The sequence below is a fragment of the Cyprinodon variegatus genome, unplaced genomic scaffold, assembly GCF_000732505.1.
Source record: "Cyprinodon variegatus isolate N-32 unplaced genomic scaffold, C_variegatus-1.0 Scaffold157, whole genome shotgun sequence".
NCBI lineage: Eukaryota > Metazoa > Chordata > Actinopteri > Cyprinodontiformes > Cyprinodontidae > Cyprinodon > Cyprinodon variegatus.
In genome coordinates, this window is record NW_015150610.1 from 1,269,874 (window position 1) to 1,297,717 (window position 27,844).

The 27,844-nt window shown below is 36.5% G+C and overlaps 1 protein-coding gene across 3 annotated transcripts; it reads right to left on the reverse strand.

Moving 5' to 3' along the window:
* Positions 1-1,613: 1,613 nt before the first annotated feature.
* Positions 1,614-27,787, reverse strand: LOC107086607 (ligand-dependent corepressor-like). Of its 3 annotated transcripts, none has more exons than XM_015377666.1 (7): positions 27,675-27,787; positions 20,063-20,128; positions 19,444-19,517; positions 18,606-18,738; positions 18,089-18,409; positions 17,579-17,681; positions 1,614-8,201 (listed from the first exon to the last, which is right to left on the reverse strand). In XM_015377666.1, the coding sequence occupies exons 1-7, from the start codon at positions 27,769-27,771 to the stop codon at positions 3,122-3,124; spliced, it is 5,874 nt and encodes a 1,957-aa protein (XP_015233152.1). In that variant the 5' UTR covers positions 27,772-27,787; the 3' UTR covers positions 1,614-3,121. The 3 variants fall into 3 exon arrangements, with proteins under 3 accessions (XP_015233152.1, XP_015233153.1, XP_015233154.1); XM_015377667.1 differs by having other exon boundaries at positions 27,679-27,772; XM_015377668.1 differs by lacking the exon at positions 1,614-8,201 and adding an exon at positions 12,899-14,482.
* Between the last annotated feature and the right edge of the window lie 57 nt (positions 27,788-27,844).

Below are 27,844 nucleotides of genomic sequence, written 5' to 3' on the forward strand. Positions count from 1 at the left end.
GTTGTGCAACACGGCCTCCCCAGTACACACCATTGTAGGAATTCTTCAATTTCTTAGCAATTTCTCACATGGAATAGCCTTCATTTCTAAGAACAAGAATAGACTGTCGAGTTTCAGATGAAAGTTCTCTTTTTCTGGCCATTTTGAGCATTTAATTGACCCCACAAATGTGATGCTCCAGAAACTCAATCTGCTCAAAGGAAGGTCAGTTTTGTAGCTTCTGTAACGAGCTAAACCATTTTCAGATGTGTGAACATGATTGCACAAGGGTTTTCTAATCATCAATTAGCCTTCTGAGCCAATGAGCAAACACATTGTACCATTAGGACACTGGAGTGATAGTTGCTGGAAATGGGCCTCTATACACCTCTGTAGATATTGCACCAAAAAACAGACATTTGCAGCTAGAATAGTCATTTACCACATTAGCAATATAAAGTCTACTTCTTTAAAATTAAGACTAGTTTAAAGTTATCTTCATTGAAAAGTACAGTGCTTTTCCTTCAAAAATAATAACATTTCAATGTGACCCCAAACTTTTGAACGGTAGTGTATATGCCGATCATGTGTTAATGGTGGTTAAACTTGCATTTCTATATTTAATCAGATATATGATTGTTATGGCTACAAACAAAATCTATATACAATTCTAAAAAATAAAAAAAATCTTGAGATGAAATAGGACATTTGAACTGAAGTGGGAAGAGTAAATAGAAATTAATTCTTTTGAAGTTGACAGAAGCCTCCGATTAATCTATTCTTCTATAGATGTAACTATCCCACTTACTTTAAAACCATGAGATGCTCGCTTTTCTTGGTGACCTCAGATAATTCTTTGGTCCTCTTGTGATGATGAAGAGACTGGTTTAGAAGAAATTTTCCTAGTTTTCTGCATAAAAATATGTTTTAGATGTTTTTCTAGACGTTTTATTAAATCTGTCACTCTTAAAATTAGAACACCCATAGGATTAACAAACTTAATTTCTTTGGAAATCAGCAAAATTCCCCAAATAAAATGATATCAAATACTTATATCCCTACTCCATAATGCTCCACACAAACGCAAAACAGAAGACATTGGTGACATCTGGTGTCCAAGAAAGGGACTTAGACTTGGGTCCAATGAGATGCTAATTGTGGGAGTAAATGGAGCATTTAAGTCTTGAGTTTTTTGAAGTGCCTAAGAATGTTTGCCTTACTTTCCTGCATATTTCATTTGGTGAATAAAATAACCACCATTAATTTTTCAGGGTAAATATAGGAAGAATTTCATCATTCTGTTGCTGCATGGCTGAATGACAGACCAAATGTTCCCCAATCTGCCTCGCAGTGGGTACTTCCTGTGGTCCTGATAAGCCGTATGGTAGGACCCTCTATTAAGAAGAGCTGGCAAATTTACCACCACAGGTACACATATTTATAGAGGAGGCAGAACATGAATGTCCAACAAAGCTCATTTAAAGATGAAATTCCTTAGACAATTTAAGAACACATGCAGTACTCCAGTAAATACATGAGAAAATGAACAATCTTTTGCAATGTTGTGTTTCTGTCTGAGAAACAAATATAAATAATTGCCTACAAATAAAATAGACAAAAAGCATTGAATTTAAACATCTTTATATCAACTCCAGAAAAATACAAATTTCTTAACATAAAGATGTGTCTTTCTTGGAATTACCACAAATAAAACAGGTATTTCTTTTCAATATACAAAAACCCAAATATTTAAATAGCAACTGCAAAGAATAAACAGATTCAAGTCTGATATTTGGTGGGTTGAAATAGGTTTTCTAAATTCTATGACCTACATGAAGTTCTTAAATATCGATAAAAACATAGTGGACCAGTTTTGCATTTACAGATGATTTATCCTCTTCAAGAAACTCAGCCTGTTAAAAAAATTCAAAGGAAATAAACAAAAGGGAAATAACACTGTCCTAAAATGCTTTGCCATTAACAAAATCATGTAGTAACTGTAAATGTAAGCAGGCTTCACATTATAACTCACCTAACAATGAGAGGGAAGAAAACAAAACAAAATGCTTGAGATATAGTTACCACTCAAATAAAAACCAAGACGGTATAAAGTACTCTTGGTTTCTATTGTTAAAAGAAGATAAAGTACTTTTCAAAATAGTTTTTCCCTTCTGGGACATAATGCAGTAGAATCAGCAATTTGATGTTAAAAATCTGCTTTGATTGATATTCTGAAACTGCCTCCTCATTAACAAGAGGCACACAGCAATGACAAATGACCACAAACAATTCATTAGAAACTTTTCATGACACAAAGAGCACCCCTTTTTCTTTGAATAAACAATGCAAATCTAAACAAAAAAAGAAGCTATAATTAAAATGTTCTGTTAATGCTGAGGAAAATAAAAAAAAATTAAAATTAACCAACCAGGTGAGTCCCAAAACCCGATGAGAAGAGCAAGCAGGAGGTGCATGACATGCAGAGGGAAAACAGATCCTAATTGCTCAATGAAGCAGATTAATGTCAACTGCATCTTCAGGAAAATAAGTTTTCACAGCAACACACTCATAAAATAGATATAAATAAGGCACCTGGTTCACAATGTCACGTTTTCACAATTTTGTGATTGGAAGACTGGCTGGAGATACAAACTGCTAACCCACTGCACGTAACACTTTGATTCAAAGCTCCCTCCTCTATTCCTCAGTAATTTAATGCAGAGCGTGCAATAATCTAAAACTATATATTTATATATATATATACAAAAATTAAATTCAGAACATAAGAATGTATATGTTTGAAAGGTTGATCATCTAAACTTCTAAAAATGCAGGTTCGACAGGCATTTGTGATCTCCAGCCATTTTTGTCGAGTGCAGAAACATAAAGCAACTACAGCCGTCAGACATCTATAGCAGGACTTTTTCTGCTGCCTGAACACAGACAGTAAAATAAGCCAAAGCATTACAGCATCAGGTTTGCACCATCAAACTTTACAAAAGCAAGAACAAATATAGAAATCCTGGTTCTGCAGGAATAATTATCCAGAGTTTGGGGCAATTACAAAATATATATTTTTGGTCCTAATAAAATAAAATCAACATAATTCCTCTATATAAAGAATCCATCTTCAAAGAGTTTATTATTTTGTCCTGGTGCGCTTTGGAGGGGTCTCTAGAAGTTCCTGAGCTCTCTTGGTGGCTGCCTTAGCTCCACTACGTGGCAGTAAGGATGCCCGACTCCTCTTTAGAGCTCCACTTCTTGTCAGTTTGGGTTCATCCACTGTACTGGCAGCCGCTTGTGATGCCTTCTTGGCCCTCTTTGAAGGATTGCTGGGACTCCCACTCAGAGGGGTCACTGCTTCCATTTTTCTCTGGGATCTCGTTTGTACCTGGTCTGGGGAGCCTGAAGCCTTCACATTTATGCCCTGCTCGGGCGTTTCAGTAGCAGTCTCTTTACCTTTACTTTCTGCTAAGGGGCTTCGAACGGATTCCTTAGTTTGACTTTTATTTACTTCACATTCTGTTTTTTCTTCATTTTGTTTTCTGTTGCTCAACTTGCTCTTTGATGTCTCCACAGGCTGGTCCTCAGGTACTTTAGGAGACCCAAGTCGTTGCGAACATCTCTTTGGTAGTTGTACTTTACTTTTATCTTTAGCTTTGCCAGCTTGTGCCCTCACTGCCTGCTTTGAGACACAGGGCTTTGTTACTTTCCTCTCAGCCAAAATCTTTCTCCTTGCCAGTTTTGCTGCGGACCCTTTCATTTTTTTGCAAACAGATACAGTAGATTTCTTTACCTTCAACGATGAGTTTCGATTTGACTTGGTAGCTGATTTAGTAGCAGTCAATGATTTGCTCTTCTTCTTTTCAAGCATTTTTGAGCCCCTTTTCATTCTAACAGTGGTTTGCTGACCTTGCATCTTCCCTCGGATATTGGAGTATTTTCTCAAGATTCTAGCACTAGCTGGATTCTTAGATTTCCCTGGGTTTTTTTGGGATTCACCTTTTTGTGCACTGGCTTTTGCAGCCGAGTATTTGCTTACATTTTGAGTACTGCCAGGGAGTTCGGCCCTCTCCTTCAGTTTGACTGTGTTTACCTCTTGTTCGAGGGTTTTAGCAATAAGCTTCTGGTTTTTGGGATTGCTTTTTACAGGAGAAGCGATGGGAAACTTTTTTAAATGTTTCTTTAAGCGTTCCGCCTGCAGGCTTGGAAACACTCCCTGTGAAGGCCCTGACACTGTGGATGAGCTGTGAAAGCACAGCTGAGTTTCTGACGGAAGACGTGTGTTCACCTTCTTAACGATAACAAGAGATTTGGTCTCTGTTGAATCCAGGAACCAGCGACAAATGTTGGTGAGACTAAAACCTTTCATAAAAAGCATTTGGACCGGTGAGTATTTCTGCTGCTCTGAGGACTTTGGTTTCCGTGCCCTTCTTTTACTTTTCCAGATAGCTGCCTGCCTATCTGATTTGTTTTTGTGTTTTACTGCTGGCTGACCCTCTTTGTCCAGCTGTACCCAACCCTTTAACATCCTATCATATCTTGAATTTAGGTTTGTAATCAAGTGTTGGTTTTCTTCACCATTGAGGGCCTGAAAGAATTTATTGACAGTTTGTTTAGGTGGTTCTTGTTTTGGAGTAATGATAGGGACTTGCGAGTTTTGGGTCAAAGGTGTGGCCGTGTCTGATCGGGGTTTAAGATGGGCCTTAGGTATTCTTTCTGCAATGATTTGAACGGGGGAGAATACGTAATTTTGTTTCGCTGTGTCAGCAGCACTGGTAGAATGGTTGAGGGATTTCTGTGATCTCAAGGCTAATTTCTTGTCATCTCCTAGTGGTGACTGAGCAATAGACTGGTTAGACATTTCAGTCTTACAGGTCTCACTCCTTAAAGGCATTCTTGTGGGTTTTTCTGGTGTATAAGCATCCTTACCCGGTTCTATTGCTATCCTGTCCTCCACAGGAGCTAAATTCTTCTTTTGGATTAAAGCAGATTCCCCTAAATCTGGGCTATTTCGAAACCCACGCTTACTTCTTGTCAGTACAGGTTCTGTCAGATTTTCAGTCTTAATTGCAGATGGATTTTCTAAAGAATTTGGTTCCTCAGTATGAAAATGCTGTGTGCCGTTTTCATTTTTATGTGATACAACCTTACCTGATCTCAATGTTTGTTTGGTTTCCAATTCACTTACTAGTTTGTTCTTTTCGGTGTCTTCAGAGAGTGCTTTATTTTGATGTGTATTTTCAGTGCTTACTTGCACAGTCTCTGAGAGTTCCTGTTGTTCAGAGCATTCAGAAATTGAGCGATCAGAATGCCTACTGTCACAGGACGTGGTGACAGGTAATGGAAATGGGGGGAGGAGGAGGGAAGGTAGCTGTTCTGCAGGTGGAAGAATAAGGGTTGAAGGCTTTGGTGAGGAAATTGAGGTGACAACATTTGAAATGGGAGCTACCGTCTTTTGAGTGGCTGATCTAAGTTGCCGTTTGGATGTCATACTATTTGTGTGATCTACAGAAGGGTCAGAAGGCAATGGTGTCTTAATCTGACTTCTAGGGGTACTCTTTTGTTTCTGGGTTTCTTTTAATGATGAAGGTAATTTTGATGGTGGGCTTAAAGTTGGTGGTTCCGAAGATGGTTCAGTAACCTCCTTAATTACAGGAGTCTCTAATGTCAAAGGACTTTTTGCTTCAGAAGGTTTGTCTGTTTTTAGGTTTTCAGCAGTTGAGGAAGGTTTAGGGTCTAAAATATTAAAGGTGGGCACATCCTGATATTTTACCTGAGTTTTACTTGACAATGTGGGGTTCCTGTCAGCTCTGTTGCGCAGACTCCTGTCTGAGGGTGAAACTGGTTTACCATTGACAAAGCCAACTATGACTGGTTCTATTCGTCCCAGAAGATCTGGCACCTGGGCTTTAGTGTCTTTTTTCCTACGACAAGGTGACACCTCCTTTGGCAGCCCAACAACTGGCTTTGCCGGCTCATCACATTCAGCCTCATAAATTTTTCTCTCTACAGGTTCAACAGCATTATTGACTTCTATAGGTTCAGTTTCCGTCTCTTTTATAGTCATTTCCTCTGTAGTTTCTTTGGAAACTGACTTTTCTGGGACCTTCACATTATCAAAACGCAACTTGATCTCTTGTTGATTCTCCTGACTTTGCTCCTCAAGCAGTTTGTCAACTTCTTCCACCTCATCTTCATCTGAATTTACAGTACCAATACGGTTCTGCTCCTCAGAGTTAAGACATTTATCTGATAGGAGAGGGTGCTCAGCTTTCTCTCGGATAAGACTCTTGAACGGTTCTACTTGAGTTTCCGTGATGGGATTCTTAGATGGTTCTACTTGCATTTCTGTGATGGGATTCCTTAACGGTTCTACTTGCGTTTCTGTGATGGGATTCCTTAACGGTTCTACTTGCGTTTCTGCGATGGGATTCCTTAACGGTTCTATTTGCGATTCTGTGATGGGACTCTTTAACGGTTCTACTTGCATTTCTGTGAAGGGATTATCTAAAGGTTCTACTTGTGTTTCTGTGATGGGATTCTTTAACGGTTCTACTTGCGTTTCCGTGATTGGATTCTTTAATGGTTCTACTTGCACTTCCGTGATTGGTTTCTTAAACGGTTCTACTTGCGTTTCCGTTATTGGATTCTTAAACGGTTCTACTTGTGTGTCTGTTGCAAGACTCTTCGAGAGTTCTAATTGTGACTCATTGATTAGACTCTCACTCTCTAATGATTCTACTTGTGTTTCTGTAGCCATGTTTTCTTTATTGTCAGACACAGCCTGTTGAGACTCGCCATCTGTTGATTCATGTAGAGATGGACAAACACTTTCTTCGATTTCTTTTGTCATCTCTAAATCTTTAATGCTCTCTGGATCTGCTATAGTGTCTGCAAGAGTTTCCTGGCCCTCTACTAGAGGGTTCAGTGGAGATGGTGAACAGGATTGGGCCTTATTCTGACCTTGATCTGTTTGACTCATTTCAACCTCCACAGCATCTACTACACTAGCAGCTACCTCTACAATATCTCCCACTCCTGAAATGACATGCTTATCCGGCATCTCTGAGGGCATGTGTTGATTAATCGTCTCTGTACATGCACCAGCAAACGGCATATCAACTGGTGGTAGACCTTCAGGTTTGGACAGGATTTGTTTTGGCGTGACCAGTGTAGTCAGCTCTGGCATTAAGTTTGGACAATTACCCCTTCCAGCCAATGTGCGAACTGTTTTTAACTCCCAGATGTCATCAGAATACATCGACCCCCTAGTGCTTTTCCTGGCATTACGACGGGGGGCCATGCTGCGCCGCCTTTCCTTTAAACACTCTGTAATTGGCTTGTCAATAAAAACAATGTCACAGTTGCCAATATCAGGATCAACTATTTCCCTGCAAACATCCTCCCTCATTTGATATTCAGAGGACATCTTGACAGTTTTTCTTGCAGTTCGAACTGAATTTGAGGGGACGGACATTTGGATTGGAAACACTTTTGCTTGCTTATCTCTCTGATGCCCAATATCCTCTTTCTGACTACCTTGAGAAATAACACTTCTTTCACTGTGTCTTTTCCCGGAGGAACTTAATCTGGCACTGTGTGTCTCAGCTCTACTGGACAAACCCTGTTTCTCCTCAATAGTATGAGAGGGAGAGGAAAGAGTGGCATCAAGCACACATGACAGTCTCTTACCAGCAGCAGCACTGCTGGTTTTGATCTTCATCCGAACAGGTGGCTGATCACTCTGACGGTTGTTCTCTCCATCCACTGAATTGGCAGTAAAACTGGTCAGACCACGGTCAGTCCCAAGACCAAGGTTGAAAACATCCATAGTAGGGCCACCAGTTATAGATGTTTTCAGGGAAACCGCATTCTCTGGAATGGTGTTCTGTGCGCAGCTGTTAGGGACAAAATGAGGAAATTCCAGGAATTCAGCTTTAGGAGTGGATGCAATAGGAAGTTTTAGCTCAGAGTTTGACTTCTCTGGGGTTGCGCTACCACACATTGCATTAGGAGAAGATTTCCCTTGAATGCCAGGGACAGAGTCTAATGCTTTCTGTACATTAGAGGATGCATGAGCCTTGACTTCCGTTTGAAGAAAACCTATTGCATCCACTATCCGTCTCTGGTGGTGGGGACATAGTTTGGCCATAAACTGCTCCAATGTGGAGGTGGATTGCAGGTCTTTGGCTTTCGCAGAACGGAAGTCTGGAGACTCACTATGGAAAGAAGGAAAACAGAATAAGGATTACTATTGTTTGACAGGTTAGCAATAACATGTAATGACACGAAGAATGATCTTTGTAAATAAATTAAGAAAAAAAACACTGAAATGTTTTTATATTGCCTATTTATTAGAAGAATAAGCAAATATAAAACTGAATAATTTATCCAGTGAACTTGACCAATCACATGTTTTTATGTGTTACAGTAAAGACATAATATACAGTATGCATAAAACAATACATGCAAAATACAGTAGTGGTAGCCCAGTTTAAAATAATTATATCAAATACAATTTTTTTCCACAATAGTTAAGTACATATGGGGCATTTCCGTACATCACATTATATGTTATGAGTTTTTATAAATTAAAATCACATTTTAAGAGTCTGTTAGCCACTCCCAAGTATAAAATCAAATACAAGTACACATGCCCTCACTACTGGTATCATTTCTAAAGCAGAACTACAGATTGTTTTTGGACAACAAGACAAAACAAAAAACCCAACAAATTATATTATTTCCTCTAAATAAGAAAAAAAAAAAACACAAATAAAACGTTTTCAGTTTCCAACATAGTCTTAGATTTGTGTTGGCTCTATATGTGCAATCATATAAACAATAATAAATCTATTGAAGCTTTAGTACACTCTAATGTGCATGGACAAAACATCAGATTAGTAGGTAAAAGCCTGATGTTCAAAAAAGTGACAAGAAGTTAAGTTTAAATGTTGTAAAACAGAAATTATGTTTGCTTAACAGTCAAGCATTTCAGTAGTTTTAATGTTTCGAGGCACATATCTAAATATAGATACTGACATTCCCGTTTCATGATTCAAATCTGATAAAACGACTCAATTACGTAGCCAACTTGTCAAACAAACCAATGCTAATGTTGGTATTTTAAGAAAAAAATTCCGAGGTTAAAATAAAAAACTTTTCCACAAATAAAAGCCAAATCCCTGCTTGTAAATTTTAAGGTGAAAATGGAAGTACCTGAATGAAAAATGAGTAAAGCTATATCCCTGAGGGTGTAGTTTAGCATTACCACGAGGAACGGACACAAGTACAGTTTTCTTCAGCTAAAATTACATATACAATCTTACAAACAGGCAAATCCATCCACGTTGATGATATACTAATTAAATATACAGAATCTATACATTATAAACTACGTATCCTGAACATTATTGTAGAGTTAAATAAATTGGAATACATGTTCCTATGAGACTCAATAAATAAAAAGGTACTTTTTTAAAATAGCCTTTAAGCAGGTGAATAAACATATGTTCCACTGAGCCCATGGTTCAGTATTAAAAATGTGTTATTTTTTGTTACTGGTAATCACAAAATTAACAGAGTAAAAAGCTTTAAAAGACTTAATGCTGTGTGCAACTGATTTATATAAGTTGTTTCAACTAGTTATAAATGATTAAATCAAATGAATATTTTAAAAAGTTTTTTTTTTTTTTATATGGCTGCATTCTTAAGTTGAACTTTGAATTTCCCCTAACGATAAATTAAACTCGATACAGCAAACCTTTAACACACAGTCTAATTTAATCATGCAAAAATGTTTCTCTCCCCCCCTTTTATCATCATATTTTTTAAACACTAAAAACAAAGATACACATACTATACAACCTTGAGGGACAAACAAACAACAGTCATTTTTACCGTGATTCTGAGAACCATATGATCAGTAAAAAAGACTTTGGTTGTCGTGTATTTACAAGGTTAGGTTTTTAAACATTTACAAGATATTATATAATATTCATCAACTTTTTCTGATTACAAAAAATAATAATAATAATAATAATAAAAAAATCTCCTGATGTATCTTTTTACATTCTTTGTCATGTCCAAAATACATAAAAAAAACATACTGAAAACAAGACAAATAATGCATGGACAGAATATACAGCTGTGCTGGAAAGCTTACATTCCCTTCCATCAAAGACAGAAACAAATAAATAAATAAAAATCAGCTGTCAGTAAATTAAATTGACAAAAGTAATAATGAAGAAAAAAAATTATAAATAATGGATCTGCATCTTTTGAAAGCTGTTGGTTCACTGTTCATGAACAGTTATGTTTTTTAGTAATCAAAATCAATTAATATTTCATTTTACTAAATCATCAATAACTAACTTTTAAGTAAATACTTATTTAAGTCTTGTGTTATTTAAATTACTAGTGTGAATGTACCATTCTCTTTAATGGGAGGGTATGTAAACTTTCAAGCACAACTGTGCTGGAGAGATCTTTGAAAGGAAGGCGAAGTTTTTAATTAGAACAAGACTGTTTACACCATTTAGAAGTAAACTTGTGTGTAACAGTGCAATTATTGACCGAAATATGCAAATATGGTAAAGCAGTTGTTTTTTTTTTCTGTGCATAAAGCTTATAGTTAAGAGTGTGTTGTGTGGATTGGAGACTGCTACATTATACAAAACAGTCAACTCTGGTATCGGTTATTTTGTGTGAGGCAGATGTTAATTATCAAAGCTACAACGGAAAGACCATGACTGCAATATAAAAAAAAAAGTCTATTTGTAATTGTAAAGGGTAATTGTTAAATAATGAATAACTAAATGCAGCAGAAAAAACATTTTTTTTTATCTGTATTTAGTAAAAAAAAATACCAAAGAATGTGATGAAATGTAAATATTTGATAACTAGACACAAAAATCTGGATTTGAGTAAATACTGCAAGTAAAAAATAGCATGCAGCCTATTGACATAAACTTGTACAGAACCTATACATTTTTTATAAATTTGAATAATTTTATAAAACATGAGTGCGATGGAGAAAAAATATAATAAAACATCTAGTTTAATCCATGCCAACACTATTGATGTGAAAGGCAGAGAGTATTGCAAAAACTTTAAAAGCAAGATCTACTGGAGTCGTATTCCCCTGATGAAAGAATAACGGGTCCTGCTGACCAGTACGTCCTGAGATAAGTGATGATGCATCACTGAGGTGTTCTGTTGGATGAGGCTGAGTAAACAGGCAATGGTTGGATGAAAATAGCACGCGTGCACTTTGCATATATTTCCCCTTGACAATTTACTATTAATTTAAGTTAACTGTAATAAATAATCATTAATAAGAGTATGAAAAGGTATGTGCAGCAAGGAATAACTAAGAAAAAAAGCAGTCAAGTCAACAGTCTATACAATAAGCCTGTAGTTATGCGTTTACTCTGTGCAGTGCTTTGCAAAGTATTAATCCCAGTTATACCTTCTAACATTTTGTCTAGGTGAATACAAACTTCATCTGTTATTTTGCATTAAATCATTTGTAGAAAAGAATCTCTTTCACTAATGAAACATGAAACAAGTTAGTATACATTGAAGCACTACACAGAACCAACCGTTGTGGAAGAGTAGCACGAAGAAAGCCAATCCTAAAACCCCGCTCCCCAAACAACATCCTTTTAATAAATGCATTGAGACGTGGGGGAAAGGGCAAACGTGTGGAGAAAGGAGATCTGGTTTAAACTGTTTACATTCAGATCTGTGGCAGAAAATGAGAAAAAAAAAACTGCATTTCAACCTGAACACTCTATTCCTGTAAACATGATGGCGAGTTGGATGGAACTAAAAATGAGGGAATCTTTAAGGACAACCGGTTAGTGGAGGGAACAGACATGGACAAGTGTTAGAGTGGTATCGTTTGGATTGAGATTTTTTTTTGCATTAGAAATTACCTTAAGATCCAGATCTAAATGCAACTGAGAATTTGTACCATGAGTTGAAAATAGATAGACTCCTTGAACTGACCTAGATCAAGAGTTTTCCAAAGAATAAAAGATATTATTTTTAGCATTTAAATGACCAAAGCTGTTTAAAAGGTTTGACCTAAAAGACATGCATTTGTGGTCATGCTAAATGAGACTATAGAAAATAGATTCTCATCATAGGTAGGGTAAGTAAACAGTGTTATGTTTCTATGAAAGTAACTGATATATGCTTAAATTATTGTGTTTTTTATTCTAAGTCTTAAAAATTGGTATAAAACTTAAACTTGTAATCTTAGGACAGTTTTTACTAGAAATAAATAACTAGGTGTTTATTTTCTACTCATTGTTTGCTCATTTTTACTTCCTCTGATACTCGAGATGTAATGGGAAAAAAAGTTTACCAGTTTATCACCTTCGTATTTACACCCTGAAACCAAACAATATACAACCATCATGGTTCTCTTATGTGCAATCTATGTAATAGAAAGCTGCTTCGTTGTAATACCACAGTGGCAAGAGGGTACATGGAGGTGTGATGTCTTGTGGGAATATGCTATAAACACCTGAGCTTGCAGCTATACATACAAAATATAGAACGTTTTGCCATTATTGTAAAAATAGAAATTCAGCTTTTTCTATTTGCTTTTAAAAGGCCAGGTAGTGTCTCACAGATGCAACTATAAATCACACAGAACTCAAGACCTTCACTTGAACCGCTGTGCTACTGTTTACCACTCAAGTTAGTCTGTGAAGTCTTCTCTCAAAAAGGAGAAACTTGTTTAATGTAAATATATGACAGGCCGTAGTGAAGCTGAGGTATTATGATAATGAGACACTGAAACACTAAGAAATGTTTTCTTTGAGCACAGCGACAGTCTCAATTAATCTCAATTAATGCAGCAAATTCATAAAAAAAAAAAAAAAAAGTTTAATTGAAATATGAGTTATAGATGTTAAAGAGTAATGCTTGGAGAAATACGTTAGGACTGGAAGAGGAAGATTAAAATCCTAATTTATCTTCCTAGAGTATAATTACAAATAAAATATCTTACTATATTTATAATTAAATGGATAAATAATGTTAGCATTTTTTTGTCTTATAATTATATAAGGGATTTATTTGTGTGTTACAATATTCTTTATGGCCATTCACGGATTACTTAAATAAACTTTTACTTTGAAGATATTAAACTTCTGAGAGGAAACACAGAGGGGCGCCAGACTCCAAGGGTTCGTCATGTGCTGTAAGTCGTCTTTGGCAGCGCACAGATCCCCCTTATTATTTAATACTTCTTTACAGAACAACAAGAACGTGACTAAATAAATAATGTAGTGTATTCAAAATGTACCTGTACTGATAAGAGGCCCTTATATATTAGAACATCATAAATACAAATTGCCAGGAGTTTAGAGAATATAAATAAGTCCAAAATAAATACAGCTATTGAGGTTTTGAGGAAAACCAAAGCGCTGAACGGTGTAGCAGATGCACTGGTTAATAAAATGTGTTTTACTGTTAGTTAAAGATAAATTACTTTGTGGACTTTGTTTAAATCGGCTCATTTCTCTTCAGATGGCTTCTATTTTTTTTTTCATTTTTTTGGATCTCTCCTCCTTCAGGAGGCAACGAAACACCATCCTCATCCATATTACTGGTGAGCTTCATTTTCTTTTTAGGGGGGTGTTTCAAGGTTCCCAGACGCTCTTTAACCTTGTATTCTAGGGTACTGTGTGGTATCCCATAGACGGATTGGGCTTTGGACACGCTCATTTTCCCACCCATCACCACCACTATAGCCTCTTCCAGAAGCTCGGTGTTGTACTGTCGATATCGTCCCCGCTTTTTCCTGGGCAGCTTATTTCCCGGATCTGGCTCAGTGTCAACAGAACAATTCCCAGCAGATGCTTGGTGGTCAGTGGGAAAAGACCAGCAGTCCTTGTCAGACCCTGAACTGTTAGATCCCCCACTGCTCCTTTTTTGGATCTGTCTGGGGAGTATGGAACAGAGCTTCTTCGCAACAACATTTTCACTGACTGGGCCTAAATATTCAGAAGGCATAGAAGGCTCTGATCCTGTGGTTAAAACCCGCACCTGAGGAATCTTGATGTCAAAAGACTGTAAGCGGGAGAGCGAATGCTCTTGATTTTTGCTTTCCTCCTTTAAATATTTTTTCTCAGTAGAAAGTGCATTGGACAAAAGTCCAGCAGCTTCCAAAAGTTGTGGCATATCTTTAAAGTGCTCATTAGCTTCATCCCTGGTTTTGAGTTTGAGCAGGGCTCCAAAATTGGTTTTGCAATTCCAGGAGGAAGAAGCATTTCTGAGAAGCCCGGTGTGGTCGGACCTGTGGTTTTGGCTAAGTGGTGACTCGGGGTCGCTGTCCAGTTTGGGCTCCTTTTTGATGTGCAGCGAGTATGCAAGTGATGAGGTAGGCTTAGAACAGGCAGAATGGCCGATATTCTCCCTCTTCCTCCCATTCTGTAGGTTCTTCATTAACAGCCCGACTTGTCCGTCCTCTCTCAACGACGGCCTGATTGGATGGAAGGAAATTGGATGTAAGCGGAGCTGGCACAGTGCCCTTTTATCTTTCTACAGGTGGATGGGTTGTGGGGAGGGAGGGGGAAGTTGGCCATTCCTTTATCATTTGACATTGTTTAAAATCAATGACCACAAAATATTTACATTTCAGCACTAAAATGGCTCCCGATTCTCAGTTTATTTGTTTTCTAGAATAGCTCTAAACAAGTTCTGAAGAATAATATGGTATTAAAGAAATATTTAAACATAAGCAAAATAAAACTATTGAAATTCTTTTTATTTGCAATTTGTTCATGTGGCTCAACATGTTCAACCAGAAAAATGAGAGGATGCAAGCAGCCCATATCAGTGTCGGTCAACCTTAATTATCAATATTTTTCTGACTTCAATCCGAAATGATGATTAAATTAAGGTTTTGTAAAAAAAAAATTCACTTTGTGTATTATGTAGCACTGCCTTCAACCAAGCCTTTAAGCTTTAATCACTGCAGTTAAGTAACAAATAGATATTGTCATTTTAGCACCTTTTAGTTCTGCTATATTCTAAAGGAAAAAGATGCTTCCATAACGCAATCATGTTTTTTGCCCCCAAAAAAAACAGGTTAAAGTTTTATTTCAGATCTGGGGCCATGTGTATGAAGTAGGCTTTGTCCAGTTTGTGTTTATCTCTTAATAAACAGGTAAGTTTGTTGTTACCAAGCATTGTATTTTATTTAATCTCACCTAATTTAGCTGGCTAGATGTTATCAAGAGTACTAAAACCCTTTTCAACATGAGTCTTACAACTAAGGCTAAATACTTTAACTTAAATACATGCTCGGATAGGCTGGTATTGGCCAGTATCAGTATCGGATCGGAAGTCCAAAAACAATATCGGTATCGGATCGGAAGTGCAAAAACCTGGATCGGGACATCTCTAGTATGAAGCATGTCTGCACTCTAAAAAAATGCATCGCAAGGTGTAATGCAAAATCTGTGATGTATAAAGTTGAACTTTGCATGAAAAGCTGCTGCAATCCATGCAAACGTTTGACCAGCCATGAGAATTTGTTGCAGCCACAGAAACGGTATGAATACAACACAAAATGCTGAAACCTACTAGAGCCAACCCAGTAAAATGAAATGTGGCTCTTATCACTTAATTAAAACTGAAGGCGCATCGAACCTGAAGCTTTTCCTTGAGTTTGAGCTTGTATTATTTAAAACTGAATGATAAAAAAGAATCACATTCATCCTAAAGAAAACCATAACACTGCTAAAAAATGATGGAAATAGCCCTGTTTATGACATGTTAATACTCATTGGTCCTGTGCGCCCATCCATCCATCCATCCATTTTTTAACACGCTTACTCCCAATTGGGGTCGCGAGGGGTGCTGGTGCCTATCTCAAGCTGTCAATGGGCGAGAGGCGGGGTACACCCTGGACAGGTCGCCAGTCCATCGCAGGCGCCAGTCAGCTTAAAATCTATTTCTGTTCTCAAGGAGAGTTAAGATTCTAACATAAAAAGGTCGCTAATCAGCATTTCCAAACGAATAAAATGTGACAATAAATCAGGTGGACAAGGTGTAGAGAATCGCACATGTCCATAAATATTACGTAAAGGCATACGTAACATGGCCAGTGGGGATAAGGGATCCTGTTGGTACATGGTTCCTTGAGCTGGACAATCTAATCCAGCTAACATCATCCATCACCATGTGTCTCCATGACAGCTCAAGATCTAACCACCCGCTCTGTGAGTTTTGTTTGATGTTTTTTAGAAGGTGCTCAGTGACAGGTTGGAGTTTCAAGTCACCCTGAGCCTTTTCCATAGGATTTGGCTGCATAGATTAAGTTGAAAATTCAATCAATTTGACACAAGGAAACTATTTCACTAATGAAAGCAAATTGTGAAATAATACAGTCAACATAATCTCTTTTAGTTCAATTTAGTGTTATAATGAATTGATATAAAAAATAAACTCACCACCCCATATGCTTGATAACAAGCACTTATAGGAATTGACCGAGTTTGAGGCAATTCTCAAAATGCATGAAAATAATGAGGTTTACTTTTTATCAAGAATCTGAAATCCACTAACAGCATGTGATATTCCCCCCAAAAACATTTCACTCAGATTTAAATTTTTTTGCATGTCTGCAAGTCCAACAGTCAAAAACAACGATGTGTCAGCCAAAAGTTTTGGCACAAAACATTGACCAAAGTAAACTAACCCTTAGACCCCATTTACACTACCCGTCTGAAACAGATCCGTGTTTGGATCAGTTAACCGTGCCAAGGTCGGTTCCTTATGACCATTTACATGTCAAGCGAGCACAGTTAAGCGCCTCTTAGTGACAGCCTACGGTACTACTGCTCTATAGAGGGATTCAAGCAAATCAACATGGCAGCGCACGTAACATTCTGGAAGTTTGGTTATAATTGTGATATTTCGTTGTTTGCGGAGAGTCAGGCGAAGAAGCCTTTGGTGAATTTACTTGACAGATTCGGCTTTTGGGAAGCGGATACGACAAACGATGGTCTAATCAGGACTTAAAGATGCAGGAAACAACGATAGACGTTGAGGTTCATCACACTGCTAAGTAGAATCATCACTGGAAGTCGTGTGGCAAGGTAGACTGAGCCCTACTGTTGAACTAGAACTAGTTTAGCATGGTTTGACTGTTTCTGGCACGGTCCGGTTCAGTTTTGTGTGCCAATTACACTCAACAGTTATCTTGGTTACCATGCTCAGACAGATCTCGCGCGATTTCAAAAAGGTAGTGTAAATGGGGCTTTAGACTAAAGACCATTTCAGTGACTTCTCATACAATTCAGTATAAAATTTCCTAAATTTCAAAAAGGTCGTAAAAAAATATCATCCTTACAGACAATTCCCTCAGATTAAGATTTCTTCACATGATGTTGTTGATGTTTAAGGGAGCAGATCCTTTCTGCTCCTACAATTTTAGTCAAACCAGCTCAGTATTTGGCTTATGTCACGACATAGCCCAGTTTAACTCTTTCTAGACGTTTTACAATCAGGAAAGAAATATATATAGAGCACTTGTCCTTAGTAGAAACTGAAAAAAATGAAACATTCTTACCACTTCAGCGTGGACACAGCTGGAGAAGAGCAGAGACTGTGGGCAGATATGCTGCTGCTGTTGCTATAGCGATTCTTTTTAATGGATAAGTCAAGAACTCCATCTATGAAAAAAAAAAAAAAAAGAACAAATATTTATTAATAAAGGTCATTTTAAACTTCACAATTAAGGATAACTAACCGGTCTGGGGCTGCAACTAACTATTATTTTGCAAATCGATTAATCTGTTGATTATTTTTCCGATAAATCCATTAATAATCAGATAGCCAAAGGTTCCTTAAAGAAGATTTTTTGCAAAATGAAACCAGGAGTTCTGAATGGACCATATTGACAGAAAAAACTTTTTTTTAAATGATAAATACAAAATGTTGACAAACATGTTTAAGAAATTTGGTATAATGACTGCTCTAAGTAAGTTGCTCTGTTGTTATAGGTACGTTTTAGATACTCTTTAACAATCGATTAATCCAACGAACAGTTTTAGCCCTAAACTGGTCTATTTCAAAGTACCTTGTTCATGGGGCTCTGTAGCAGGCCTCTTGATGGTCAGGTCTAAGGGAGCCTCCTGGTCAGCCATGAGAAGCTTGCTCAGAACTGGGTTCTGGTTTTGTGCCGGCACAGTAAGGATGTCAGCAGGGCTAACAGAAGGAGTCCCAGCCGGCAGGGGGCGTGGAGCCGGTCGGCTTTGGTCAGACTGAGGCGGAGAGTCTGAGCTACTGCCCTGAGGAGAGCTGGTTTTTGAGGTATATTCGGCTGCAAACTGGCTGATCATTCTCTGAAGAATCTCTCGAGCCACTAATGGAATGTGTGGTTCTGAGAAATTTGGCACATCTGCAACACAGAGGTAAAAACCTTTCAGCATGGACATATTTTCCAGGTCTTTATCGGCAAACATGCCTGAAATAATGCAAACTGTTCTTAAATAATTTTGAAGTAATAATATCAACATTTAACCGACTTATTCAGTAGAACCACAACAGGGAAGTACTTAACACAGCAAAAATATAAACAAGACATGCTAACATACCTTTTCTGCAAAGAACTGCTTTGAGAAACTCCTCAGCCTTCTTCTCTAGCCTGATGATTTTGATCTGATCTTTAACTAGGAGAGGTTTAGGTGTATCTTCAAGACGCTCCTTGTTGAGACCAAACAGGTGTTCCTGTTTAAAATAAAAAAATAGAATAAAAAAAGTTTATCAAAAATTAGATGCATTCTACTCAGAAAAATAGGGACTTTATAATGGGATCATATTAACATAATTTCATGATGAATTAGAGAGCGTAAAGTGCAATATCACCTGCTCAGCACTTATCAAATTGTTTATAAATTAAACATGTATATATAAATAATTCACATTGGAATATAAGTCAGATTTAATGAATTTGCTCCAAAGGTAAAAGACATGTCATCGTGGAGAAAATAAAAAACAAAGCCATGAATTATGGTTTCAAGAATCTGGTGAAATTAAGTTTGACAAGTCTGATCAGTAAAAAAACCTTAGAAATCCTCTTTTGTGATGAGTGAATTCACCAAACCTAACCAACTTGGTATTACAAACAAAAGTGCATTTTAATTTTGATGTTAGCGAGGAGGAATATTTTAAGCTAATCGATTAATAATCAGACAGACAAAGGTTCCTTAAAGGAGACTTTTTACAAAAAAGGTGGGTTCCTTTAGAGTCAAAAATGTGTAGATGACCAAAAAATAAAAAGATCTAAAATGTATCTGTAAACGGTCCCCACTGAGAACAGGATCACCAAAACAAGGAGACCAAATGAAATTGCTTTATGCTACAGTCTCAGTATGTCGGAGCTTCACAAATGTCCTCCCAAATAAACAAAATAGGGAAAAAAATTGTTCTTACCTTGACTTTATCCCTCCTCAAACAGCAGAACAGACAGTTTTCATCAAATGACCAATCAGTCACAGGCGCAGAGTCTGTATGTGTAAAAAGGTGACAGGCTGTTAAAAGATATGTGCAGGTTTTTATTTTTACTTCCTTCAGTTTCTAAAGGATTACAAAATTGAGATTTTAAACAAAATAATGGAAGAGTCTTGTGATAAATGTTTTGTATTCTTGAGGTTAGACATTTTTCAGTGGCTGAATATTTGGCACAATCACACATTATCTAAAACAATCAGCATTTACCAAATACTGATCAACCAAAAATACATTTCTTGATATTCTAAGTGAAACCAACATATTCAGAAATAAAATACAAGAACAATAAAAAAAAAAAAAAATATTCTGACTCAAAACGGTTATAATAACTTCTATTGTCTTTGTAAGAGTTTATATTGTCCAGTATCTCCATAGGATTCCATGCCTTCCAAAGCATTACAGAAACACAAGTCATCTTCTCTTTGGCTGGCAGTGGGTTTGTCTAGGATCGATGTACTCGGGTACAAAATGGTACAATAGAGCAGCACTGTCATGAGGATATAACAGCTTAACAATGGAGAAACTAGTCTGAGATACTTACTTTTAAATACTTTTAGGTCTTCTTCCAGCTCAGGACCAATCAGACCTTCAAGGATGCTCTCAAACCCTGTGAACAGATATAATTTAAGAAATTTTTAATTCCCATTAGTACACATTTACAACTTAAAAATAAACCCAAAACAGAGCAAGAACTTATTTTTCCATAAAGCACTGGACAGAAATGATCCACAGGTCTCTGATTGCAGCACATTTTATGTGCCTATTCTAAAAGCATGAGGTATATAATGTATTTATTTATCTCTGAAGCATCTGCACAAACTTGGCAACAAAGTGGATTCTGATTGGTATGTGATAGTTTTAGCCAAAGCCATGTCTCTGCCTTTATGTCTCTGCTTAAAACGGGGTTTTGAAATTGTGTGTTATGAGCTGTATCACTACAATTTTACTTCAGTAAATACACGCTTTCATATCTGTTGCCAGGCAACTAAAGCACCTACAGAGTTCAGAGTGCTGCTATAGCATGAAATGAAAGAGCCAGCAACAGAAGCACCAGGTAGCATACAGAATTATGCATCTATAGACCTGAGACAGGGAATTCAGACACAAATGTTCAGTTGAAATGAAAATACATTACTTGCACAAACTGAGGAAATATCATCCAATCTGAACTATTTTTTTTAAAGAAATGTTTGTTTTTTTTCTGCACAAAACTAATTGCATTAATTTGGGACAATATGTAATGCCTGCCTACTGCCAGAGGGTCAGAATAACCACACAACATCCATCCAATGGACTGTATCTTAAATATGAGCAAAACTGTCTGCAATGCTACATAGAGGATTCGAAAAGACATAGAAGACTATAGAGTGTACCTTAAAGAGCTACAAACATGGTTGGTATCATTTATTCAAAGACAAAACTAAGCTACAATAATCACAAACACTGAACATTTTGGGAAAAGCCTACTTACAAAATCCTTTGCAGAAGAAGAGGAAAAAATGCATCAGCTCTTTCCATCTAAACTCTTGCAAAGCTTTAAGTGAATTCTGAAAGCTTGTCATCTGGTAAAATGCTTCATTCTGCTGCCTTACAAATTCCCACCCACTTTTCAGCAGTCAAACATAAAGGGGTTGGATGGAGGGGGTGGGGGGGAGAAGTAGCGATGCCTATAGCTGCAGCATGGGTCTGTTTCTGGGTTAGTGCACAGGACTTCAGCTGGAGAGCTATCCAATCCTATTGCTGAAATATTTCATAGGCATGAGAAGGAAAGTGGGTCATCCACTTTGGTTCATGACATCAAACTACACTTTAGGAATCCAGTTTAGGGCATAAAACTGTTAGAATGTATTCCCTGACATTAAGATTATGTTTTATTCTTGACAAGAGGAAATATCTTGCAATGGATGAAGGGAAATAGGAGCCGGCCTAAACCCTAACCTTGTCAGGGTCAGCATTAGATATTTAGGAAAAACGAGATGAGATAGATTTATTGCAACTGCATATGTTCAGCAATCTATAAAATAAAAAATACTCAAAAAGGAAGCTGAAGCATTATACAAAACTTGTTGTGCGTTTTATGGTTAAGCTTGTTTTTTTTTTCAAGATTAAATGACCTTTTAAATAAATATTTACAACATATGTAGGAGAAAAAAGGCTCTTGTTGACTTGATTTAAAAAGATCTGGCATGAAACTAGGCCACACAGGTACAACTCAACATTGATGTAAGCAAAAGCAAATTTATCTAGAAACCTGATTAAAAACTGGCAGTTTTTATTGTATAGGCTGCTATACATTTTAAATGAAATGAAATCATGTCATAGACACCAAATCAAAAAATAAAGACTGCAATGTTCTTAAGATGTTAAAAACACATGATTGGCATTTAAAAAATTATTAAAATTGGACAACAACAAAAAAAGAGAGATTCAAATCTACTAAATATTATGTCCATGATTTTGTAAACAGACTGTTGGGATGTAATATATCATACAGCACTAAGTGTTTCATTTGCTTGCCTTTTTTAAGTTACATTTACAAAAAGCTGCTGACTGCTAACAAATTTCCAAACAAAAATGACAATTTAACCAATGTTTAATCTCAGATAATAGAGAAGTTGTTCTATAGTATTTGGGGCGAAACTAAATTACAGTGTGTAGTCAGCTGTTAAAATTCTGGGCGAGACAATAATTGCTGAGGGTATAATCTGTAAAACTGTAGACATGAAACTACCAAAAAAGAACAGCACTCATTTTATCACAAAGTTAAGTCCCACATTAATATCTTATGCAAAATAATAAAGTCACACTTGTAAGAAAGAGTTATTCTTGCAGAAAGCAACAAACTACAAACTGCTGCAGCCTGATAAGGAAACATTCATACAGTGATTATGAGTAGTACCACTGTTTAGTCTGCCTTAGCCTTCTTCTGACCTACATCTAAATCCAATCAAGACAAAAAGATTTGGAGAGTACTATTGGTAACATGCTGGTCCTACCAGTGCTTAGTAAGAGAAATCCCTCAAGATCTAAGACCAGAATAACCCACCTAAATCCTAAACCTCAACCTGAGCGGCACAATGATGTGATGCAAGATTAAAGGACAGTTTTTATTTTATTTCTTTTCAGCTTTGGGGGCGGATTCTACCCAGGAACATGGTTTTCCTTTTTTAAATCATAAACATTGATGAGCAACTCGCTTGTCATTGGAAGAAACACGCCTTAGCATCTTTTCTTCAGTATCCCGAGCATGATGAAAGTCAAGAAAACAACATGGGGCTGTGGATTCTGTGTATGTTACACCCTTTGCAAGAACATGCTAGATGCTGAGAGTGTGCAGTGCTGCATTAAACTTCACAGCCCATCCCCCACTGAGCTACTGTAGATCCCAAAATGCATAAGCAAAACCAAACACATACAAAATTAGAGCCTGGAAAGTTTAACACAACTGCTTTTTATGTAAAAAGCAACATTTTAAAAGCCTGGAGTTTTTGGGAACAGATTTTTTTTAACTATAAAAACAGGGTTTTAAATTAGATTATTAGCTGATTGAAAACATTTAGAGAGGAAATACAGAGAAAAAATAGCTCATGTTAACCTTGAGGCACTTAAAAAAGGTGCTCACAAAAAATATATATCATAAAAATCTTCACAAGATGACAAATGTGTCTTGATAAAGGCAAGGAATAATAAGCTGTTTTCTCACATGTAAACTGGAGGCTAAAATACTAATTTTGCAAATACAATCGATCACAAACACAAGGCAAATGAATCGGGCTATCAAACAAACTGATATAATTTTAAATAACATAGAATTTTGAACACATGTTGTACATAGTCTATAAGAATAAATAAAGTTATAGAAACACCAAATTACACCAAATTAAGTAGAGGCCATTGCCTAAAAAATATAGATTCTGTCAAACAAATTAATGGAGGATCTCAGAGATCAATATAAGATGGTAATAGCGAATATAAATCCCACAGAGGGAGAAACAAGAAAATAGTCAACAATAATGCTAGTCTGTCTGATTTCAACATTGTTTGAGTAAAACTTTAATCCCACACATTTGCATGTTAAACACTCATGAATGACGCACATTCTAGACATTTTTTCAAATGCGGGCGGCTGCTGCAGGACTCCAAATTTTCCCAAATCCACACGCAACATACATTTTTTGGGGCAACCCATTTTGCATCTGGGGGTAGTCCATAGACTCGTGTATGGGGTAAAACATACAAACAATTGTTACTGCTGTTCTACTGGACAATTGTGCTTGTCTCTGCCCTGCAGTTTTACTGTTCACATTAAAACACAAGGACAACATGTCCATTTCAGGGACAGTTGAGTGGTGGTGGCAGTGGCATGTAACCCTCTCCACCAAAAAGCCAAACAAAAGTATGTCCTTGTTGTTCTGGACTGAATATGCCATTCTACTGGCAACAAGCAGATGCTGTTGTCATGTACTTTGCAGCTTCACAGTTATAGCCCAAACACAAGAGACATTTGTCAATCATAAAGAGAGAACTCACTAGACAGTCCTGGAAAAGCATCTAGAGAGGAGTTCAGAATTACTGTCTTTTTACATTTCATTAGCAAACATAAAACACCTTGATTTCTGTCTGCTTAACAAGAATAATATTTACTGATTTAATTCACAGCGATAATGAAAAAGAAATTGTGTAACACAAAGTCAGGCAATTAAATAACCCTAAAAAATGTCAGTTTTAATAACTAAAGCCAACTAATGCCAACTCTTTTTCAACCTAGGTAGCAGTTTTAGTGCATTAGTTCTACACAAGTTATTTTAGTATCTGCCCTTTCACCATGTCTTTAAAGTGCATGCCCTGTACATAAAGAAATTATACATCTTCATAACATGAGCCAATTTCCCTACAAAGGAAAGGGAGTGAAACTAATTTAAACTGACATTTTTGGCTCATGGGCATGAAAAGTATTATTTTAATGTTGCATGCACATGTTGCACATTTTTTTTTTTTTATCCTACTCAGTTACACATTTCCCTACATAGTAAACATACCTTTTCTTTGCAGACCCCTATTTTCGCTTTCTCTCTTGTATGTGAATCTGCCTTCCTGTCACTTGAGTGCTGGTAAACCTGAATTCCAGTAAGGGATGATAAAGGATATTGCCATTCTATGTTGTGAAATACTATTACCCATTTACAGAGACACTGGTTTCATAATAAAGGTTACAACCTACACATGCACACACCAAGGAATTAAGATTTATTAAACTAAACAATATTCGGACAGTCAATTGTTCAAATGTTATGTAACAACTTAATTTTTATGACTTCTTCATAACAATAAATGCATGTTCTCCTCTACTGAGTAAAGATGAAATACAGCTAACGTAAAACATAAAAAGAATCATATTTTTTCCCTGGGTTTAACCGTATATGTTAAAAATTCACAATGCAAGAACCCAAATGTCTGTCCTATTATTGCCAATTAGATTTACAAGAAGCTTTTGGTTAATTATTTATTTTTTATTAGTTTTGTTGCTTTCATATCCATCCATATTTCTATTTCATGGCCATAAACAAACTATGCCATACCATTGCACTTTAACCGTTGTTTATCTTTGTTCTCTGATAAGAATTGTCATACATTATTGACATAAACAGACATTAAAACACCGAAATCTTATGTGCAAATTATTTGTATATTATATTCTAATACAGTAAAATTTTTTTATATTTTTTACTTATGATTCTCCAGTCAAGTTGGTCATCTTATTACAATAATTACATTGATTAGACTACAACATTTTTTTGGAAGTGTCTCAGTTAGAGCTGAAACAATAAATCAGATTAGTCGATTATTGAAATAATCGCCAACTAATTTAGTAATCGATTAATCGTTAAATGGAGTATAGAGAGTGTAAAACATGCCTTTAGCTGACAGAGCGACCCACTTAGAGCTAAATCATTTTAAAACTGCAAAAAAAAAAAAAAATATATATATATATAAACATTTTCCATTTAAGATGAAAAAACCTTCTCATCTGTCAATATGCTCTATCCAGAACTCCTCAAGTGGAAACCTTTTAGTTTCCCCTGGTTTAATTTCATAAAAAAATCTTTAAGAAACCTTTTGCTGTCTAATTATTAATCAAAAAAAAAAATCGATTTGCAAAATAATTGTTAGTTGCAGCCGAAATTCACATAAACAGACACTAAAATACGCAAATCAGATGGTTAAATTATGTGTATATTAGATTCTAATACAGTAAGAAAAACCATACTATTTTTTTACTTATTATGATTCTCTAGTCTAGTTGGGTCATCTTACTATCAGACTGATTATATTGATCGAGCTACAACATTGGAGGCGCCTGAATAATTAAATGTTCTACAACAGTGTGAAATACAGATACGTCACAATAAAAAAACCCTAGAACTTAAATATTTAGTTAAAAGGGAGCTATAGTAGATCCTGTGTAGCATTTAAAAAATAAACTATGCAACAAAATCATGCAAACCTTGTTAACTCTTTATAGGGCAATCAGTGAAATAATCCAAATTTCAAGCCAATAGTGTTATTGGAATCCAGGATAAGACCTTATTACCTTTGTCACATAAAAAAAAAAAAAAAAATGGATATTTTGATGACAAGAATGAATGTCAATGTAATAACAAGAAAACGCCAACTTGCCCGAATATATTAAGAAAAATAACAAAAGTGCTTCTGTAAGAAATTCATGAAAAAGACTTTTTTTTGTACAAAATACCCTTAGAGGCATTAATGCTCATACTGGCACCTATATTTTTTAGTTCATAAACCTAAATATAATTGTTAACTAGACTAATTAACTTTTCAATTAGCTTTTTACCTTTTTTTTTTTTTTTACTTAATTTACAGTAGGCAGTATATCTTTAACCCTTTATAGGACAAGTTACAGTTTTTGGTCACTTGCATACTCCTTACAAATTGAGTCCTGTCCCCTCAGTGAGGTCTAGAAGCACCAGATCTATGTCCAGCCATTCAGCAAAGATACTGCTACATGGCTGTTCATCTTATTTTGGCATTTGACCAATTAGATGAGCCCTTGAATGATAAATTAAGTAAAAAACAAAAATTCAAGAAAAAAAAAAAGGTAAAAAATCTAATTGAAAAGTTCAAAAGTAAAGTTAAAAAGTTAATAAGCCTAGTTAACAGTTATATTTAGGTTTATAAACTAAAAAATGTAAGTGCCAGTATCAAAATGTTTCTTTTACTCTCAGTGTTTTTCATGAATTTCTAATCGAAGCACTTATGTTATTTTTCTTAATATATCAGGGCAATTTGGCATTTCTTGTTATTACATTGACATTCATTTTTGCCATGAAAGTATCCATATTTTTTAATGTAAGGTAGGTAAAGATAATAAGGTCTTGTCCTGGATTCCAACAACACTATTTGCTTGAAATTTTGATTTTCAAAGTATTTCACTGAGTGCCCTTTAAAGGGTTAAAGGGCTCATCTAATTGGTCAAATGCCAAAATAAGATGTACAGCCATGTAGCAGTATCTTTGCTGAATAGCTGGATATAGATCTAGTGCCTCTAGACCTATGCAAGTGATCAAAAATAGTCAATTGCCCAATAAAGGGTTAAGATGCTTTAAACTGTAGTAGTTTGCTAAGCTATGGTAGTTTGCATGTTGTGAAAAGGGGAAACAGTGGGGTCTCCTTACTTCCTCAAAGGAATGAGCACGTTCAGTGGTGGTAATATGAGGAAGACAATCACTAACAGAGAGCGCCGCCCTCCCCCACCCAAATTACAGTATCATCATAGCACAGGAGCGCGCACGGGTACGTCTTTAGCCGACGCGACACCCGCTGACACTCCCTTTAAAACAAGCACGGTGCCCTTTAAACAAACTAACGTTAGGCCAGCACGTACTTTATAGCTTCATCAGAGGCCCAGGAGGGGAAAAAAATGGTTAAAAAAACAGCTTTAGGCGGTTACTTACACTTCATTAGCTACACTAACTGGCCGCAGTAGGAGAGAAAGAGTTAAGGACAAAAAGTCGCTCGGAGATGCCCCGAGTCGGTCCGGTAATAGATGGTTATTTACGCCGAAAATAAGCGACTGCTAGAAGAAATTAAGTTCTTAAGAGGGCGAAATATCTAACTGGTAGTTTCCTTACCTACACAGTGAATGAGTTTGTGTCGCCAAGAGTCAAGTTCCTGCCGAAAGCCGCGCCTGTCGATTGTGCATTGCTGCTTTTTGCACAGACTCGCCATTTTCTATTTTCCTCTGGCGGGCACGAGCACGGCAGGAGGAAGCGTTTTGCTGGGTGAACGGGCGCGCGTCCGC

Coding starts and splice junctions, on each gene's coding strand:
- LOC107086607 (XM_015377666.1), bottom strand. CDS start 27,771: ATGGCGAGTCTGTGCAAAAAGCAGCAATGCACAATCGACAGGCGCGGC. Junction 18,739..19,443: donor TGAGGAGGGATAAAGTCAAG/GTAAGAACAATT, acceptor TATTTTAAACAG/GAACACCTGTTTGGTCTCAA. Junction 18,410..18,605: donor AGCAGTTCTTTGCAGAAAAG/GTATGTTAGCAT, acceptor TCTGTGTTGCAG/ATGTGCCAAATTTCTCAGAA.